Source organism: Athene noctua, chromosome 1 (assembly GCF_965140245.1).
Source record: "Athene noctua chromosome 1, bAthNoc1.hap1.1, whole genome shotgun sequence".
Taxonomy (NCBI): Eukaryota; Metazoa; Chordata; class Aves; order Strigiformes; family Strigidae; genus Athene; species Athene noctua.
The window spans coordinates 139,988,006-140,008,039 of NC_134037.1; the positions used below are offsets into that span (position 1 = coordinate 139,988,006).

Below are 20,034 nucleotides of genomic sequence, written 5' to 3' on the forward strand. Positions count from 1 at the left end.
CACGCAAAAGGGCTATTTGGGACGGGACTCTCATCCATGAAGAAGCCTTAATGCTGTTAATCTTTGAGGCTGGAGGATATCAGGCCTTAGGGCCGATACATCCAACAGATCCATTCCAAATTGAGTGGGGTTTTACAATTCATGGACTATCCACATATATGTGGCAACATGGGCTGGAGAGTACAACCTGCCCTATAGGGTTTCATTTGCACAGTTTCAAAGATGCAGGAAAGCATTACTTGGTCTGGGAGAAGAGTCTCTTCCTAGCTTTGCAGGAACCTGAAAAAGTCATATGGCAGCAACCAATCATTCTACGAGGACCCTTTAAGGTCCTGAAACCAGTAGTGGCTGGAATCCCCCCCCCCCGTGGGGTTGGCAGCGAGAGGCAGTGAGGAAGAGGTATGCACAATTAGGTCATTACTGCCACACGCACTGGGTGGAGGGATCTGGGGGAGAGGGGGTGACCCCACAATGCATGGCCAGGCAGCAGTGGCAGCAGCTCCCTGCCACGGTGTTACTGATTTGCTTTTAATTTGAGCTGATTTTAATGATTTTTGGTGATTTGGATTTAAATAAGGAATGATTTAGACTAACCATCTAACCAGTTATGCTGCTACAAAGTCCTTTTTAAAGTCCCAGGCTGAGGCCATGTAGGCTAGTAATCATCATTAACCAGGTTTCCATTCAAAGTGTAAGACACGTAATGAGGTACCAGTGTTAGACTGTGTGGTCAGGACGATTTATTGCCCTGCAGACCAGGTGTTCTAAAAGTTACACTGTGAAAGGGCCTCAAAGAACGTTCAGATGACTGTGGGAGCCCAAATGCTCAGGTCAAGGGCATTGGAGGCTCTTTCAGGTCAGTAACCCATGGCAGTCACAAAAGCAGCCCCCCGGCTCGTTTCAGGACTGAAGTGCGCATGACCAGAAAGAGGTGGGAATAAGAAAAGGAGTGATGGGAATTACCACGTTACTGTAGGAGAACGTGATGAATATGTGTTACTGTATCCTCTATAATCAGCCTGCTCCACGAGTTAGGTGGGTGCCGTTGGTGAGACAGCAAATTAACGGCCGTTAACAAAGGTGTGTCTGCTTATCTCCATCCCACTGGTGTCAGTAAGTCCTTTGATCCCGTTTTGGTGACACTGGCGGTCCTGCGGAGCAGCGCCGCTTGCATGCCAGGCCCAGCGGCCTGCAAAAGCTGCTGCCACGGCCCCCCCTTCGATCTCATCGACTCCATCTCCAAGTTCATCTCCTTTAGAGTCCCCCGCGCTCAGCAGCCGCTGAGCAGATATCAAGTGCTACAATAGAGCTTTACTCTTAGCCTTTCTAAATGCCTAATTTGAAAGGATTTCAGAAAAGTACTTAGTCTCAGGAGTTGTCTCCTCTAGAATACAAGCTTTTGCCAGCCAACATGTGGCCGGGAGTCCTTGTCCTTAGGAGTTCAGTCCTGATGGAGAGACTGTTTTGGCTCTGTCTTGGTGAAAGATGCAGTGAATCCATAAATCCACACTGGAGTTCACTGAGAGGCCAGAAGGGAGAGGGTGTGCTGGGTTTGTGTGTGTGGCAGGGTTTTTGGTAGCGGGAAAGGGAGCTACAGTGGTGGTGGTCCCTGTGAGAAGCTTCTCAAAGCTACCCCAGCTCCAAGTTGTACCCGCCTCTGGCCAAGGCTGAGCCAGTCAGTGGCAATGGCTGCACCCCTGTGATAATGTATTTAAGAAGGAGGAGGAGTTGTGAGGTGGAGTTGTGAGGGAGACACCTCTGCAAACAACAAGGTTAGTGGAACAAAGGAGGAGGAAGAGGAATGTGGGGAGGTGTGCCGGAGCAGAGACTCCCCTGCAGCCTGTGGTGAGATGGCAGGGCCACCCCCCTGCCACCCATGGAGGTCACCAGTGGCGCAGATGCTCATCTGCAGCCCATGGAGGACCCCAGGCTGATTTTAGGGGGCTGTGGGCAGCAGAGGAAATAAAAGATCAAAACCAAAATACCAAGACAACTGAATACCTAACCCCAAGGTGTACTGAAGACACAGGTCACAGATCTATGGGAAGAAGAAAGAAAAGGAAAAATCAAAAGATGGAGGAGCATAAACCCTAAAGACTTATTGTAATAAACTATGGTAACTAATTTGCTAAGTTAAGCAGGGCAGGTGCTGTAATAAACTATTGTAACTAATTTGCTAGGTTGGGCAAGGAGTGTAGGATACCCTTGAATGATCTGTAAATGTTAAACAATTAAATGTAAAGTGGGCCATTCGGATTGGAACAGTGTAACCGTGTCTCAGAAACCCCACCTAGAGCTGACATGTAACTGCTGTTTGAAGAAAAGCCCGCCAAAAGGATGAGATCATGGGGCTTTTAAAAGATCCAATAGGAGAAAAACGCTCCAGGAGACCAAGGCTTCGAGACTTGCAAAAGACCCAACTGGAGGAGGACATGCACCCCAGCAACCCAAATGACCAACGGAAAAGAGCAGGACAACTATCTGACGGGAGGAGATTGGTTAAAGACGATGGCACAAGAGTATAAACAACGCTGCTTTTTGGAACTCGGTGTGCGTGTGGCAGAGTTGTGGCTCTCCATGCACCCAGCGCTGCTTTGCCTATTGCTTCCCACCCTAAATTGATTGAACCCAAATAAAAATATACATTTTTATAAAAATTGGCTTTGTCTGATTATAACATTATGCTCATAGTTTTAAGGTGAAAGTCAGTGTTTTCCAGCCATTTTCAAGCTAACTGTCTTCCACCTACCATCAGACCCTTTTCAAATCTGTACCAGCTGCACAAACTCTGGGTTCTCAAATGCCCTACAGAAATCTAGCAGATGCCCAAAAAATTTCTGCCTCAGCTGTGCAGAGGAACTGTCTCTCTACTTGCTTGCACAGATGAAGAAGTATTCAAAAGAATTTATATGAAGTACATATTCATGGTATGTTTTGCTTGCCAGTTGTCTGCAAATGGTTCAGTTCATTCACCATTCAGACACAATTTGTGAAATAAAGTCCTCATTCATTCTCGGCCTGGGGTTGGTTCCCTGGTAATTCGTTGTGAAGATGATGGTCAAATATTCAAGCTGTATCAGTGTCTTTTCATCATCAGGTAGAGTATTTGACAGTGCAATCATTCTTCAAAGGCTGTAGGCTTTAGCCTTAGATGAAGAGAACCTGAACGTTGTTTCGTGTGTACCGCTAGAAACAAAGATGCTGGTAACAGACAGTGTTTCCCAAGGAGACATTTAGATTCCTAAAACACACAATAGTCGACAAGTACTACCTCGAGTTCATACCTAACTCAGAGGGACGAGAATTCGATAGCAAATCAGAGGGACAGATCATGGATTTGTTCTCCTCACCCACCCCCACCCCCCACCCCCCCCAGAAAGGGATGCCTTTTGGTAAAATTTGTAGCCTCATCTATGCCAAGTGACTACCTGGGAAATTAAGCGTATGATTGCAATCGGTTTCATTTTTGTTTGTAGAGCTATATAGCCATTCTGCAGTATAGTGCATTTATTGCTGGCAATCTCAAAGAAACTGTAAATGTTGCATAAGAATAAACCATACTATTCGTGCATCTGACTGCTTCTCTTGAATGTGGCCAGACCTACGGCATACAAGCAGTTCATATATCCGGTTTCAGACCTCTAGTCACGGCAATAATCAGCCTACCTATTAGGAGATAGGTCCAGCTGCCCCTAGCACCTCTAATCTTTGAGGACCAGCTAGAACGCAAGGGGATTCATCTCTTACCAAATTTATTTGTCACCTTATATGCAACACCAGGGCGCCGCATTCCTGCCCTAGGGCTGTGACACCAGCTGATGCACTTGCAGAAAGCAGAGCAGCAGCGGCTGAACATGCCCCTTGTTGCGGTTGTGAGGGGGGTGGCTGGAGGCTCCAGGCCAGAGCTGATGGTGGCAATTACTGGAGCTGCGTGTACCGGGCACTTGGGGCCAGGAACGGGGCAGTTCCTCCGACCTCCTGCTCCGGACCCTGCACCAAAGCCTCACGCACGGGAGCAGCTGCGGAAGGGCAAGCACCATATATAGGGACTGGCTGAAATGGGCACTTCTTCCACGGGTCACTGGTCCACAGCAATGCGCGTTGCCACGCTGCTCCTTTCCCTGACGTTTCATGCCTTTGGCCTTAGCTTCTGAAGCTGTGTGGGTTTTTTGGGTATCCAAGTGAGCACGTTAAAAAGAAGTATGGAGAGGGGAATGACTCACTCCCATAGACTCCAGGCTAAAATAAAAAAAAAAAAAAAAAGGAAGCCAAATGGCTTGGGAAATCTCATTCTTTTAGGTAATTTTTGTTACCTTGGCATATCCCATCTCCTGAGACAACAGAAGTAGTTCACCCTGCAGTTTGACTGCCCTCGTCTTGGGATGCATGTCTATCTGTGAGACATTTCTCACAGCTGTAGCTGGCGTGTCCTGGCTCGCCCTGGCCGCCAGCTGCTCTTGTGCCCACTGCTGTGGCCAGCTCACATGGCTGGGGGACAAGCTGACATCCTGTGCAAATAAAGGGGATAAGAAGGGACCCAGCTGGATAGGTGGAGGTCTTCGCTGTTGTCCTCAGATTTAAGCCAGTGCAACTCCCCACAGCCCTGCACGGTCAGCTTGTGTAGAGACATCTCTGCTCAAAACGCCTCAGGGCTGTCTGTATCTCCTGAAAACCTCACATGTGGCTCCTGTCAGCTACCAAGTAGCTCCTGGTCACAGGGTTTGGCCACACCTGTGCCGTTCACAGCTGTCTTCACCTGCCACCAGGAAGGAGGGAGGAAGAAGGAAGAGCAAGAAGAAGGGGAGGGAATGAGGAAGACGGAGAGAGAGAGGGAGGGAAGGATGCATTTAGCAGCTACCTCCAGCAGCTAGAGCCAGAGCGACTGATAGTCACCGTGGGAGAGGCTCGCAATGTCCTCGGCAACTTCCACCACCTCTTTGCCCCGTGGCCTGGCCGTCCTGACGACTTTCCCAGATGTGCTCTTCATTCCTGAAATTGTGAGTGCTGGTTTTTCCCTGGGGGAAGGCAGATGCTGTTTGTGGGGCATCCAGCACGCTTCATGCTGCAGGTGTCCGAGGGACGAGAATGGGTGCTAAGCATGTGGTCCAGGAGCCCCGCCAGGTCCCCAGGTCGCAAAGGTCTGGGGCCAGCCCCTGATACCTAGCACACCCTCAAAGAAAACCACAAGCCCCAGGGTGGGGCTTTGAAGCTCTCCTTCAGTCTGCAGGGGATTTCTGCAGTGCTCTGAAAACCTTTTGAAATTTTCTGCCTAAAAGTTGAAGGGGTTGTTGGTGGGTCTAAACTAGGTTGCCAAACAGCCACTTAATTAACTGGAAGATGATTTTATCAGCTGATACAGGCAGAGGATAAACTGCTTGCTTAAAGCAGGGAGTAAAGGCTTGCTGAGGTAATTTTTTGCAGCAGCAAAGAGCCTAGGGCTGCTGAAGCTGTACTGCTCAGCTGCAACGTGCTGGACCTGGGTGTGTGGGCAACAGTGGATAAGCAAAGGGTGAACAAACACTTTGTAAATTCTTCCCATATTGTAACTTAATTGAGCAGGAGAAGATCGTAATCTTTATAGATTTGGCACAGGTGATTAAAAGCGGTTGCTGTGAGCACTGACTGATACGGAAAGTTCCTGTGTCCTCTGCCCCCACCCATGAAACCTGCTCTTCTCACAAGTTTGAGATGCTTTTTCGAAAGCCTGGGGACTTTCATCCAGCATTGACAGTTGAGTGTTGTAGGATGGTATTCGGATTATCGCATGCTAAAAACTTCAATTTTGCCATCTGGGGCCAAATCCTTCCCTGTAACACAACTCAGTCCACACTCCTGGGATTTACAGCATTTCCTTCAATTCTCCTAGTGACAGCAGTCAAGCAAAGAGGAGTTGGGTTGAAGCAGGCATTACCAATGTGTAAAGAAAGGCTTTCCTTCAGCTCCTCCAAATATGCTCTAGGGACTCAGTTTCTGTGCCCAGGCCCTAAGAGCAAGCTCCAGGTTTCCTGCAGCTGCATGAAGGAAGGTGAAAAGTCCCTGTGAAGGTTCTGGCTGGGCAGACATTTGCCAGCCACCCCACCACAGGGTTGTGTTAGTTCTGGTGCTGCTGGCCTCAGCATACACACGGTAAGGTCTGTGCCTTGAACTGTTTGCTTGTAATCTGTCTTCAGGGGATTTGGTAAGGCAGCTTGCTTAAGGAGACAAAAATGAGCACCCTATCCTTTGGTTTGGGTAAGTTCTGGAAAAGTGCATCCTAAAAGCTCAGGAACCACCTGGGGAAAGGGGAATGCTGCATAACTGGATTCCTCCACCGCTGGAGGTGTGTGACACTAGGTCATGCAACTGTACTATCTCTGCTGTGTACAAAGGAGGCGGCTGCCTTGAATCACAGCGTTCAGAAAGATAAAGAGTTTCTCAGTCTTCAGTGGAATCTGAGGTTGCCTGCAGCGGTTCCTATGGTGACTACAAAAAAAAAAAAAAAAGAAAAAGGCATTTCATTTCAAACGCTAAGGCAGTTACAAAAATGCCAGAAGGTCTTGCCTGCAGCTCAGATGATCCTGCCACACTGGGTGTGAAGCAAACATGCCCTTCTGAAATAAGCCTTCCCGTTCATCGAAACCAGCCTTCAAAAATGTCTGAACCAGCCTCCTGAGCACACTGATGTGGGGAGGGTGTGACACCAGAGGGCAGGGCTACAGCAAGATTTTTTGGGGGGTCAAGATCAGAGGCAGATGCTCCCAGCTAAATGCCCAGTTTCAAGTGGAGGCTGGGAAGAAATCAAAGGCATCCCTGGGCTATTGCCACGTGCAGTGCCAGTGCCAGAGGTGTGCACGGTTTTTGGCTCTGCTCTGGATAAACCAATTTATTCCACGCTTTCCCTCTCTCCCACTTTCACTTGCAGATCTTTGGGGGCCTTGTCTGGATCCTGGTGGCATCCTCGAAGGTCCCGTTACCCATCCTGCAAGGCTGGGTGATGTTTGTCTCTGTGTTCTGCTTTGTTATGTCCACAACTCTTCTGTGCCTCTACGTCTGCGGGGTGCACGGGGGCAGCAGCTCCTGGGTCACCTTGGTAAGTGCCCTCCCTGGTATCACTTGTAGACAATTGTCTCCTTGTTACGGCACTCCAAATCACAGGCTGGTGCTTGCTTGTGTGGGTTCCTCTTTCCCCCCCCCCCACCTTTGCAGTGTGCTCCCTCCTTGGAAATGACTGCATGATCCTTGTTTCTTAGGATGTCATCTGTCAGGAGACAGCAGCTCTGTTCTACCTCAGTGCTGCTGTGTTGGAAGCCTACTTCACCTATGAAGCTGGCTTGTCTACCAACCCTCTGGTAACAACTGTCTACCGGGAGAACATCGCTGCTGTGGTGAGTGCCTGGCAAGCAGGGGAAGGAATGTGGCTGTGGAGCGGCAAGGGCCAATCTTTACTTGCACCAGCAATAGGAGCAGGAATGAAACTAATCCCAGTCCTGCTATGCACAAATGCCTCCACACGTGCAAGAGTCAATAGAGATATAGCGCATCACAGGGTATTTGCTCAGTGCAGGAACTCATGCCATGTAATAAGTTAACTGGCTGATGTGTTTTGCCATTGTAGGTATTTGCATTCGTAGCTACACTGATGTACGTGATCCATAAGGTGTTCTCACTCCTGCGATGGAAATCTTCCTAAGAGCCTCTTGCAAGTGTGTCTTGTGGTCGCCTCATGAACATGAAAGCTGTTTAACAACTGCAATTTCCAGGCTGGGTTTGGGTTTTGTTTTTTAATGTATAAACAAGCAGCTTTTTATGTGCGACCCTGGCAATGAAGACAAAGAGCCTCCCAGAGGAAGCTACATCCTGGCACAATCTATTTCCCTCCAGTCTCTTCTTGGCTGGGTACAGTTTGATGCTGGTAATTTGGGCCCAAATAGAAAAACATCCAGCTTCAAAAGGAATAATATATTTGGGTTCAAAGTGATAAAATCTCCCTGAACCACACCTTTAGGCCTCCAGGGTTGTTATTGCTCTGAGGGGAAGCCTGAACACCCACCACAAATACGAAAGCAGGTCATTTTAATTACCAGCCCTCCATGTAAGCCCGTTTCCCTCCCTAAAACTGCTCTTCCAAGAGAACATCTTCACCCCGTTTCTGGAAATGCCATCTCTTACTTTTCATGAGAAACAGAGACAATATCTAACTTGCATCAGGGGCAACATGAGTTATTGCAACCCCTGAAGAGTATTGCTGAATTATGAGGCACAACCATAATGACAGGAATTACCATTGTCTTTAACCTCCCTACAAAATACAACTTCGAAAATGTGTGGTAGACTGTAGGAGAATTGTATGGATGATTAGATTAACATCTTGAATAAACAGAGGCAATCAACTCTTGTCCTCGGTGCGTGGCTGCTCTCGCATGCACCAGCGCTGTGTCGCTGAGCAAGATGGGCTTGCTCTGAATTTGCAAATAGACAAGAGTGATTTCTGCTGTTTTTCCTTTTGCTTCACACAGGTACACAGCCTTGTACAGCCTCAGGAGCACTGTAACAGGGCAGTGCCTAAGGAGGCACAAACTTGGGCATGAATGAGTGGGCTTTTGTGGCAAGGGGAGCCTGTGGGAATCTGTACCCAGGGCCAGGGGCTAAACCAGCTCGGGTCAGTCTGAGTGATGACGTTTATTTGAATGCTGACAATACTCCAGAGTGTTGAGTGAGTGTGCTGGTTTTGGCTGGGATAGAGTTAATTTTCAGATTTGTGCTGGAAACAGTGTTGCTAACACAGAGCAGGGCTTGCACAGAGCCAAGGCCTTTCTGCTTCTCACCCATCCCACCAGTGAGAGGGCTGGGGGTGCACAAGGAGCTGGGAGGGGACACAGCTGGGACAGCTGACCCCCGGGATATCCCAGACCACATGACGTCATCCTCAGCATATAAACGTGGGGTAAAGAACGAGTAAGAGGGGACGTTCAGACTTGTGGGATTTGTCTTCCCAAGTCACCGTTACGCGTGATGGAGCCCTGCTTTCCTGGGGATGGCTGAGCACCTGCCTGCCGATGGGAAGTGGGGAGTGAATCTTGCTTTGTGTGCACAGCTTTTGCTTTACCTATTAAACCGTCTTTATCTCAGCCCATGAGGCATCTCACTTCTACCCTTCTGATTCTCTCCCCCATCCCACTGGGGAGAATGACCAGGCAGCTGTGTGGTGCTTAATTGCCAGCTGGGGTTAAACCACAACAGTGAGCCAATTTAAATGGGGTTTAGACCCAAGAAGGGATGTTTTCGTGTGTTAGAGGTACCTAATAAACTGTGATACCAAATTAGTCCTTCCAGCTCGTGGGGCAGAAAGTGCTTCCATTTTGAGTCTGAAGTTCCCAGATAATAACAAGGACTGGAGACTGGAAGGGAAATAAAGATTGCCTTGGAGGCACTGCTGTTGCTTCAGATCCAGGGGGGACTTCTGAGGCTTTTTTATTGCAATGAGGAAAACATTTGAATTGTTTTTCTCCTTTATTCCTTGCTGAAAACCAGCCTGACCTGTTTTGCTTGTGTTAGTGTGACAACAGCAAGATGATGGTAAAAAGAAAACCCTGGTCAGAGCAGGAAGGGAACTCACAGCCGCTTTGGACTGGCACTTGGTTCTGAAGGCTTAACATGCACCTGGTGAAACTGGTTTCAACATCACATCATTGGGGTGTGGGGGGGTGTGTGTGTGTGTGTGCACGATTGGTGCCCAGATTTGCCCTCTTCTATTAATGCCCCTGAATTTAGCACTGAAACACGAGGACACCTTTCTGTTTGGGTCTATTTACAAAGGCAGACGTTTGCAGTCATACCCTGGCCCCTGGGATGTGGTAGCTCTGTCCACATTCTGCACCCAGGTGTGGCCAGCACCTCTGCGCTGCGCAGTGCTGTCTGTCTCCTCACATCCACATCCCTGTGCCTTGTGGCCACCACGTTTGCAGCCTGTGTCTTGGCAGGGCTTCCATCTCTCCTCCCCCGTTCTTTCTGCCTTGCTTTACCCTTTGCTTCGCCCTTCCCTGCCACACACCAGTTCACACTAGTCTGTGCTGGTTCACCCCATCCCTTTGCTTCTGGCCCCACCCTGTGTGCTGAGATGCCTTTTCCCCCAGCATTAGTGTAACCTTGCTGTAAACCAGCACTGGAAAAAAAACAGCTGGGTGCTGCTGGCACGGGAGTGCTCACCAGCCCCAGTGTGGCCGGGGAGTGGGCTGAGTGAGGTTGTGGACATGGCCCTGGGACGAAGACCCTGTGGCCCCAGTGTAACCCGGGCCAAGTCTTTGCCTGGGGAGAGGTGGGCAGAGGGAAGGGCCACTGCAGGGTCAATAGCATCCAAAGTAACGGATAAAAAGCAGTGAAACCCTCCCAATGTGGCCCCAACTTCATGCAACTGAACAGCTTGCAGATGAAGGAGGGTCCCTGTTCGGCACAGGGCTGCTGGGCCCCAGCTCAGGACAGTGACACAGCGAGATGTGGCGTTGTTGTGAAATGAGCTAGGAAATTAAAATAGGATATAGAAATTAGGCACTCAAGAAATGAAGGTATAACTTAGTTTAGAGATAAAGATGGAAGACTTAGAGATCAGGCTAGGGACTAGAGGCCTGTTAGTTAAAAGATAACTAAGATTAAAATAGGATAATAGATCACAGTTGATGGGCCAGAGAGCTGAACAATATGGAAACCTTGATTGATGGAAGCTGTGAGAGAACGCTTCCTGATGGAATAGGAAGACAGCCCTAAAAACTGGCCAAAACCAACCCTAGGTCCAGCCTGAGTCCAGGAGGCTACAGAGACCGCGCAAGAAACCGAGGGAAAAAGTCTGAGAGTGAGGTAGAGGAGCTACTTCATCTCTGCGACCCCAGGCCATGACCACTGGGACACACTGTGCAGACACGACTGGGAGGAGACTGGGGCGGAACATATGAAGATGACATTCAGGCTCATTATAATACAAAGCGGGGATAGGTCATGCATATGTATAGGCATATTATGAATATGTGATGCTTTGTAGCATAAAGCTAAGACGAGGTGCCACGAGAGGTGCGCACGTTTGTGGTGGAACGATCCCCCGTGTGCCTCAGCGCTGAATAAACATACCTACTTCATAACCTTAGAGGTTGTGGAGTCGTGTTTGCGCAAGTCAGTTGAGCCAGGCCACTGACTTGCACCTCATGCCAGGGGAGTTGCAGCAACATGCATGTTCCCTGCCTGGTGGGAAGAAGAGAAAAAAAGAGGAAAAGAAAATGAAAAAAGCACCCTGAGGTCTCCACTGCCCATCATGCCCAGCCCTCTTATTGTCTCAACACAACCATGAAGACCCACATGCCCTGGAAAGTGGGCAGCCTAAGGTCCCTCCCTGGAAAATGGCACACCTCCACGTTTCCAAAGGGAAAGATGCTGCCCAGAGCTCAGAGAATCTCCCAGGATCTACAAACCCTGTGTGCACCAGGTCTCATCCCCACAGAGAGCCCTGAGGGTACTGCTGGCCTGAGAATTTGCTGTCACCTCACTGGAAACATTGGGCACGATGAACACTGCAGGCTTGATCTTTCTTTTGGGGTTAATTGCATGTTAGCATGGCTCCCCAGAACATGAGACGGCTGGCTCTGCCGAGTGCTGCTTGCACACGTTTGGCCCTTGCAGTTTGTTACCACAAGCCACCTGCAGTTCTTGCCTGCAGAGCTGCTCCCAGCCTGGCCCAATACATGGGGCTGCTCCATCCCAGGCTCTGCATTTGCTCAGACACTTCCAGATCCCCCCAGATTGGCACCACATCTTCAGCATCCTCCTCCTCACCATTTCATTCGTCCTCCCCATCCCTGGGAATCCCTTGCAGACATAACTAGATAGAGCAGCCCATTTAAAAAGCCACAACTCAGCCCTTTTCTCAGAGCACTTGCAAGCCATTCACACTGTTAAAACCAGTGGGCCTACTGCATCCCTGCAGCCACCACCAGATTTCAACTGGCAGTGTAACTGGAGTTTCCATCTCTGCTCTTCTCCACTTTCCCAACAAGACCAGGAGGCCTGCAGGCAATTAGACCGGTTAAAACAAACTGTCCTCTTGAAAGCAGACAGAACCTCAGATCCTGTGATAAAAACAAGATTACAGACTTAACTATTCATTAACTATGCCCAGATTGCAATCTTGGTTGCTTTTGCTTAATTAGCTGCTTAGTCACAGTGTTAGCTGTTCCCCAAATATTATATGGGATACCTTGCCTCCAGTGGTGCAATGAGTTAGAAGCATTTCCATCTTCTCCCGAATTTCATGGGAATTTGCTTTGCCTGAAAGCAAAGACACGTAATAGAAAATTAGCCAGCTCCATGGAAAATGCAGGAGTTGCTGATGTTTCTTATTTTACAGTCAGCTTTATCTGTGAGTGATGAGCAAACTGTATGCTGGGTAAAACATCTATGCAAGCATCTGTAGGAACAAACTTGTGAAAACGGGAAACCCACCGAAGATGACATCTACAGAGGGATCAAAGCTCCGTGTGGGTCTGTGGCAGAGTCTGCCTCCCCCTCTCCTGACCCAGCTATGGTCCATTCCCCACCTCTGATCTTTGCACTGAGACCAGGGCCCCTGCCTTCTCCTTGGCCTCCCTTATTCTAACAGAATCAAGCACTGAAACCCCATTTGCTTTGAGGGATGGAAATGCCTTATTCCTTACTCATGGAAGTGCTCAAACGTGTTATTGTCCTGTGGGTTTGAGAAGAGCCCTAAAGCTCCTCCAGAGAGCAGAGGCAAGGCAGAGTAGTCCTGAGCAGACCAGTCATGGGAACAGATGCCAATGTAGCTAGTGTGCAGACCTTGAGGAAAGAGGGAGATTTGTAGTTACTACATTACTTTGAAGTTCTGAAAAGGCAAAAGACGTTCACCCTACTACTTCCTTATCTCACAGCTTCTCATTTCTCCTAGCACACAAGGCGGACCTGCGAGGGTTGTGTGGTTTCTCCTGGAGACACCAGCTATAAATCCAACACTCCCCAGAGCTTTGGCTGATGGAGAAAAGATCCACTGAGAATAATGTGTTGGTTCACCCCTTTACAGAAATTGCTGAGTGACGAAGAAGGGTTCAAGGGAGATGCCTGTTTGCAGACCCCTACTCACAAAAGAGAGACTATGACCCTTGTGCTGAGTGATGGCCCATGCACCTCATGAGCTGGGAAAATGTGGTGTGAGACCTCAGTTCGGGTTTCACAAGGAACAGCGCTCTGGCCCAGGTCAGGTGGAGGGAGCTGGACTTTACAACTTGGTCTGCAGCGGGTGCTGCTAGCTAAGCAGCAAGCTGTCCCTATGGCTTGTCTGTCTTCAGCCCTTCCCAAGATCACACAAGGGACCTGCCTGGTTCTGCGTTCTCACCCCACTGCGCTGGAGACATTGACATCACCCACATCCCCAATCTTAGGCCAGAATATGGGGGGCTTTCTCCATATGTGTTGGGCAAGGAAAGGCAAGAACAGCATACAAGGAAGCAGCAGGTCATTTCCAAGTGTGGATGCAGTCACCTGCTACTGACACACCCCTTATTCCCAGTTCTGAGAAGAGAGAAAATGCTGGCATAATCCATCTGCTCACTGCAACACAGGGAAGCAAATGACAAACAGCTGATGCAGTCAGTCACTTTAGGCTCTCTCTAGTACCCAAGCTGAGCCTGGTTTGGGTCACTTCAGCTCTGTTTCTGCAAGGCAAACTGAGGGTCACCTAAATGCGCTAGACTTGATTCCTTTAGCCCAGGTTTATTCATTCCTGATTTTGCTCAACAGTAAGATGCAAGCTAAATGTGAGCAGATGTTCTTGAACAGTACGTTGATATGCTGCTTACAAGAAAGCTTGCTAGCTGCACACTTTGCAGTCCTATTGAGGGTGGATTTAGATTGAGCTGGCAAACAGGAATAAAGCCTTCAGCCAACTGCTCAGCAGGCATGGCTTTGAATTAGAACGTCCATTACCAAAGTGAGAAAACACTCAATTAAATTCACCATGCCTGTCTGTACATACGCAACTGCTGTCTTTAGAAACCTGGATTGAAATCAGTGTAAAATACTGCTCCTAAATGTCTTTAACATCCAAACTTAAAATGTAAATTCCCAGGTTGGTCTTGAAGTATTTCCACGGTATTTTCTCCTGTACTAACAAAACAGGTAGTACAAGCACCTTTTGTCATACAGAGAAATGTCATGACAAGCACTCACAGACTGGGAGGCACAGAAGTTAACTCCTGACTTGTTTTATAGCCTTGGACTGCTCTAATACTTTGTGACAAAACATCGTTTAGGTTTGGTTCCACTGTTTCTTTTGCGATGCCCAAGACAAAAACATGGAGTTGCCAGGTAGAGCAGTATCCTAGCATGTGGATGCAAAGCCTGTTTATCTTCTAGTGGGACTTGGGTGATGGATCCTCTTCAACCAGTGAGCTAACATGTACCTCTGTGTTGGAGATCTTGCTACATGGTTTACTCCATGTCTGGTCAGAGGCTGCTGTGTATCATGGACTAGCTCTATCTCCTTTAATCTTCTGACAGATGTAGCACTTTCTGAGTTCTGGGCAGTGCTGAAGATTCTATGTTGGCAGAAAATTTAAGTTAGGTCTTATCCTAGCACATGTGCAGAGAAGAGTACCATAAGAAAGGCTGGATTGTGCGTTCCGGACTGGAGTTCCAATGCCAGTCAAAATACTGTGATATCCCACAGTGGGGTGGCTCTCCTCAGGTATTTGGACTCTGCTTCATTTGGGGAACCTCCCCACTTGCATGAACAGTGTTTGCACAAGTCCAGCTGTTGCCTACCATCACCTTGCTCCCCTTCCCCATCCCCCCTGCAGAAGACACACAACTTCTACTTTCTGATTTCACAGCTCCCCCTCCCCACGAGTGAGCCTAGAGAGTGAGATGGAGAGTGCACACATTAACTCCCACTACTGCTGCTTGCTTCAAGATCTCCCAGACACTGGCATTTTGCAAAAAAGACCCCAACAAACCCACACTGAACTAATTCTGAGGATTCTTTATTGCTTTCACAGTCTTTTCAGTAGTTTCCCAAGAGCTTGTGAAGGAAACATGGGATCTGTTGATTAAACGCCATCTTTTTCAGGAATCGAGTAAATGCATGCTTGAAGACAAAGTCATGTTCACTGGCTGTTTCCATCTGAATGTCCCTAGTCGAACACTGGTCAGAAGAATTGTGGGAAAGCAAACAATGTTACTGAATGGTAGGCATGGGAGCAGCAATATGAATGGCATGAGAGAGCGCTACTGGTGCCCTCCTCTGAAATGTAAGCCCAGACAACCCGTCCAGTTGCATCTCTGAGCAGAAGAGACAGACTGAAGTTTTTACCATGCCATCCATCTGACATTTATCCAGGGAGATTTTGTCATTCCCTGAGCGTCTTTCACCTCACTCCACTCCAGCTTTGTGTCAGGAACTACATCTTCAGGCTCGGGATCCACACGGACAGTCCCCTCTGGGAGTGCCACAGCGAAGGGCAGAGGGCCCTGCTCCTCCCGGAACTCCACTACACAGAGACTCTTCTGGCTTGCTAGCTGTTGGTGAGTTTCCTGGGAGTAAGAAAGAGAAAAGGCAATCAAAGCAATGGTGCCCGACGTTGGTTTACTTCGGGTCAAACTCTATGTGGTATATGGGGTAGGAAAAAAATAAAGGTAATTTACAACTAAACAGTTTAAACGCTGTGTAAATTAAATGATTCGTCAGACTCATCGTCATGGGTTTCAAATGAGCTAATTGCATAAGCAGCAGGAATCCAGATAGCTAGACTGCAGATACACTAGCATTACAAGGCATCCTAGAGGAACTTGCTTCTGGAAAGGATCTGGCCAGAAAGGCACATCCTGCTAACAAGCAGGCATGTTGGCATGTCAGTAATGTGCAATAACATTTTTAGGTCTTGATATGGATATGAATTTGGCTTTGACAACAGTAAAGTGCTTATTACTGCCCTGACAGGTAATATTAGCTAATATAATGATATGAATTTACATTCTTTTTAACTGTACCTCTTCCCTGCATACAAGTTGTTTTGTTAACACTCATTTTACAGAATAAATGTCTACTGGGGATAGGAAATCTTTCCCATTCGGGGCAGTCAATAAAATATATCAAGCGCACATATCTCAAAGCAATAATTCATACAGCAGACTCTTCTTCTATTCATTCTATGAAAGACTTCTCGGAGACAATGCATTGAAAATGTATGACAGACTTCCTCAAGTCTGATTAACCTCAGATACTGATAAGCATCTGTAAGTATCTTATTAGGCAAACATGATCATAACCCCCTCCTCCCCTGAGGCTAAACTGAAAAAGTTGGCTAGGACGGGGTGGCAGATTTGACAACTACAGCTTTGCAGGGCTGTATTGGGAAAGTAAGCAGCTAAATCCTGGCAGCTACCAAGCCTCTAAGACCAAATGAGATAACCAGGAATTTCCAAAGGACGGACTCATCCTAAGGCTGGGGTTCAAAGGAATTCAGATGAAATGCTGCACATCGAATCTTTCCATCAACTACAGGCAGCTGGCTCAGACAGAGACAACTCCATTGTGAGCACTTTGAGTCGGAGGAAATGACACCACTGCCCTGAATTATTTCAGAGATCTTAACTATACTAGTGATAGAAGCAGCTGTGACATTCAGTCCTTAGGCAACAAAACTTAAGAATGCTGACAAACAAGCAGCAGCAACCAAAGCTGGGCCACAACTTCCTCTGCCCATGATTTTTCAAGTGCCGCCAAAAATACCACAAATGAAAGCCCAAAAATTCAGATGTCCCCTGGAGGCACCTGGCTGTGGAACAGGCAGTTACATACAACTGTTTCTGACTGGACAACTTCAAACAACTGCTGAGGAATTATTCACAGGCTGATTTTGTTTGCTCTTTGGAAAATGTCTTCATTTTAAGCCTAGAATATAAACCGTTTGACCAAAAACTATTACAGTATAATCCTGTTCCGTCCCCTGACCTGATGTATAGAAGCACTGAGACTGCACTCCACCTGTTGTGTCAAGCCTTTCAAGAGAGCTCTGGTTATGTTAATCAAGGTTTTGGATCCAGAAACCTTGGCATACATGTCTCTAATGCCAATTAGTTTGCAGATGGTGATGATAGCTCGGTGACAACAAAGACCATAACCTGGTAAAAAAAATATAAATTAGCATTATATGAGTATTTGTAAGCATACAACTTAGCTAAGTCAGAATAGAGACCTAAGACCTCTTCTTAGCATGTTAGAACACACTCTATCTTAAAAATAGCAAAAAGACCTTTCTTCCCAGTCTTTGCAGCCATGCTAACATAAAGATCATTGGGGGGTTTTATACTAAATACACCTTACTTAACATATTGCAAATCCAAATGAAACTGTCACCACCTATAAATTCAAAACAAAACCATAAAAAATGCAACCTGTTTAATACCACAGGTTTGGGTAGTATTCCTAAGAAGTACCATTGGCAGCTTTAGAAGAATCTTCCACAAACATACCCCACCACCCAGGGAACATTCAAGCAAAAGGCAATTTCTTTCAACAAAAAAAGTAACACTCCAGTACTTCCCAAAAAGAAAAAAAAATGCATCAGGGAAGCAAGGCAACAAGTTTGCTTAAAAGAGTATTAATAAGAAGCCATTACAAGGGGACACTCTAGATTTAACCGGATCTTGACCAAGACTGCTTCTTCTAAAAAGCAATACCTACATAGCTTCAAAACCACTTCCTTTGCAATTTCAGGTGACCAGCTGTGAACAACAGCTTCAGTAACTCCTAATGATGGTAAATCTGACTTTAAACTCCTGGTTCACATACATAATGGAGGGATTTAAACTGGTCGCCTATGGTGAAGTTACTGCTCAAAACAACCGGTATGCTCAAGTAATGCTGTCCTTTGAGCTTCTCTCCAGAAAGAAGTTATGCTTTTCCCCTTCAGCTCACAAAAGCTCGCAGAATACTGTGCACTAGCAAGAGATTATCAGGTACTGTGCAGAAACATCAGTTCCCTTCTCCCAGCCCAGCAACTGGCATGAATGACACTTGGTTATTACATTAGTGGTACAGTGTCAAGGACCGGGAATGGAAATAAAGAAGGTGACAGACTCCTTGGAGATAAAACTACATTGGAAAGGCAGCAAAATATTTCTAGAAAAAAAGAATTATTTTAATCGAACTTAAAGAACAAATGAGTGTTGTGACACTCATTTGTTTTCAACTTACTGTTCAGAGCAGGAAGATCAAAAAAAGTTTGTGTGTCTTTGGAAACTACAGGCCAAATTACAAAATCTTGTAACTGTAACAACTTCAAATTTGTAGGTGAGTGGGGAGGAGGGACAAGCATATTTCAAAATCCACAAACACAACAGAGGTTTTCATGTCATCTGCACCCATCTCCATCAGAGTGTTGTATGAGCTCCAGTGCATAACTGTCGTACATTAGCATTAATTGCAAGTGGTTTCTTAGGCTTGACAGACATTAATGAGGGTTACTTTCGGAGGAGTCTGATTTTGCTCTCTCATTCCCCAGAGATTTGTTTCGTGTGGCCTAGCTGTATTAATATTTTAAAATTGGCCTGTGATAGTTCTAACGTGTCTTACTTAAAAGCTGAAAAGCCAGGTTATTGATTAGTCCACTCTGCAGGACAGTCTTGCAGCTGAGCAAATGAGGGGGAAAAAAAAAAATCTATTCCAGTGCTGCATGTTTTATTGTGCCAATATGTCCCTTTTTCTTTTAACCTACACTTGGAAAAGAAACTATCACCATCCAAAGCCATTTGTTCTGCCATTTGAGAAAACACTGTTTTCTGTGCTACAAAACAAATTCAAGTTTTTGACACAATTACATGTGAATGACCTCTGAAAGGCTATTTGTCAAAGTATCATTTTCGGTGACTTAAAACATTTAATTTCTGGCATTCTTATTGTTGCCTTTCTCCCATCTTATCTCAGTCAGGTTTCTGCATATTGGTAATACATGAAACTCAGAAGCCAGCAAACTAAGTCCATCAGTCACTGAACAAAATTTATTCCAAACACAAAAGTAAAGGATTCTAACTGCAAACTCCAGCTGTGGAGAGAAAGTTTGGCTCAGACATTTTTAACTTATCTGTGGCAATCATGTTGTTCTACTGAGGTTTAACTCAGTGAGGCCTATGTAAGAGAACAGGGTCATTTAAACATAACAAATTTTTTCGCACTCAAAAATAGATACAAAGGTAACCAAAAAAGAAGTATTTTAAATGTATGCTTCCTATAAACTAACACAATGTTGTGTGCAATTTACATTAGATTTTCTGGGTAGCCTCTAGTAAGAGTGTTTAAACAGAACATCCATTTTAAGTCCGTACTAAGGGGCTACTCCAAGTTAAGTTCACATTCACATGCACATTACAATACTTTTTAAACTTGGATTTTCACTTGTCTAATACATAATCCTGACTACACAACTGGGTTTTTCCTCCACTTTGCAGGGATTAGGATTGAATTCAAGAAAGGAACATTTCAGTGTAACAGTGACTTTACCTTTTCTACCGAAACATTAGGCTTTGTTGTGATCATTTGTTGAGATATCCGAGTCCTACATACAGAAATTGCCAGCTGGAATTACGCAAAGTGAGAAGCTTCAGCATCCGTAACTATACAGCTGTAATGCCCACAGCACTTCAAGTGGAGACAGTCTACATATGCCATGGTCTAAGGTGAAATCTATGAATAATTTTAATTTCTTGTACCTATTAATTACAGCTGCAGGGTTTCAGTGCTGGGCTTCACAGTCACATAAGTGTATTTGACAAACTGTTCTGCATTTCCCCTTATTAATTCACACTAGGAACTAATTTACACTACTCAGAGATGTATCAGTGTGGCTAGCAGAGTAGTCTCGTGACTACTGTAATTGTAAAGTCAGGACAGAGATGAAAATCGATTAAGAGCTGTCCACACTCCGAAAGGTAGCATATTCTGCAGCACAGATAAGCAATATCCCTGGCAGTTTCCATCCAGCTGGCATGTGCTAGAAACAGGAGCTA

At 46.5% G+C, this 20,034-nt stretch overlaps 1 protein-coding gene and 1 pseudogene across 1 annotated transcript; one reads left to right on the forward strand and one right to left on the reverse strand.

The window, feature by feature from the left end:
* The first annotated feature begins 4,910 nt into the window (after positions 1 to 4,910).
* On the forward strand, positions 4,911 to 7,669 carry LOC141971152 (myelin and lymphocyte protein-like). Its single transcript, XM_074928310.1, has 4 exons — positions 4,911 to 4,997; positions 6,902 to 7,069; positions 7,230 to 7,364; positions 7,595 to 7,669. Exons 1-4 carry the CDS (start codon positions 4,911 to 4,913, stop codon positions 7,667 to 7,669), a joined length of 465 nt encoding a protein of 154 aa, XP_074784411.1.
* A 7,362-nt stretch (positions 7,670 to 15,031) lies between these two features.
* Positions 15,032 to 20,034, reverse strand: part of LOC141958000 (small ribosomal subunit protein uS5m-like) — a 41,560-nt pseudogene continuing 36,557 nt past the window's right edge.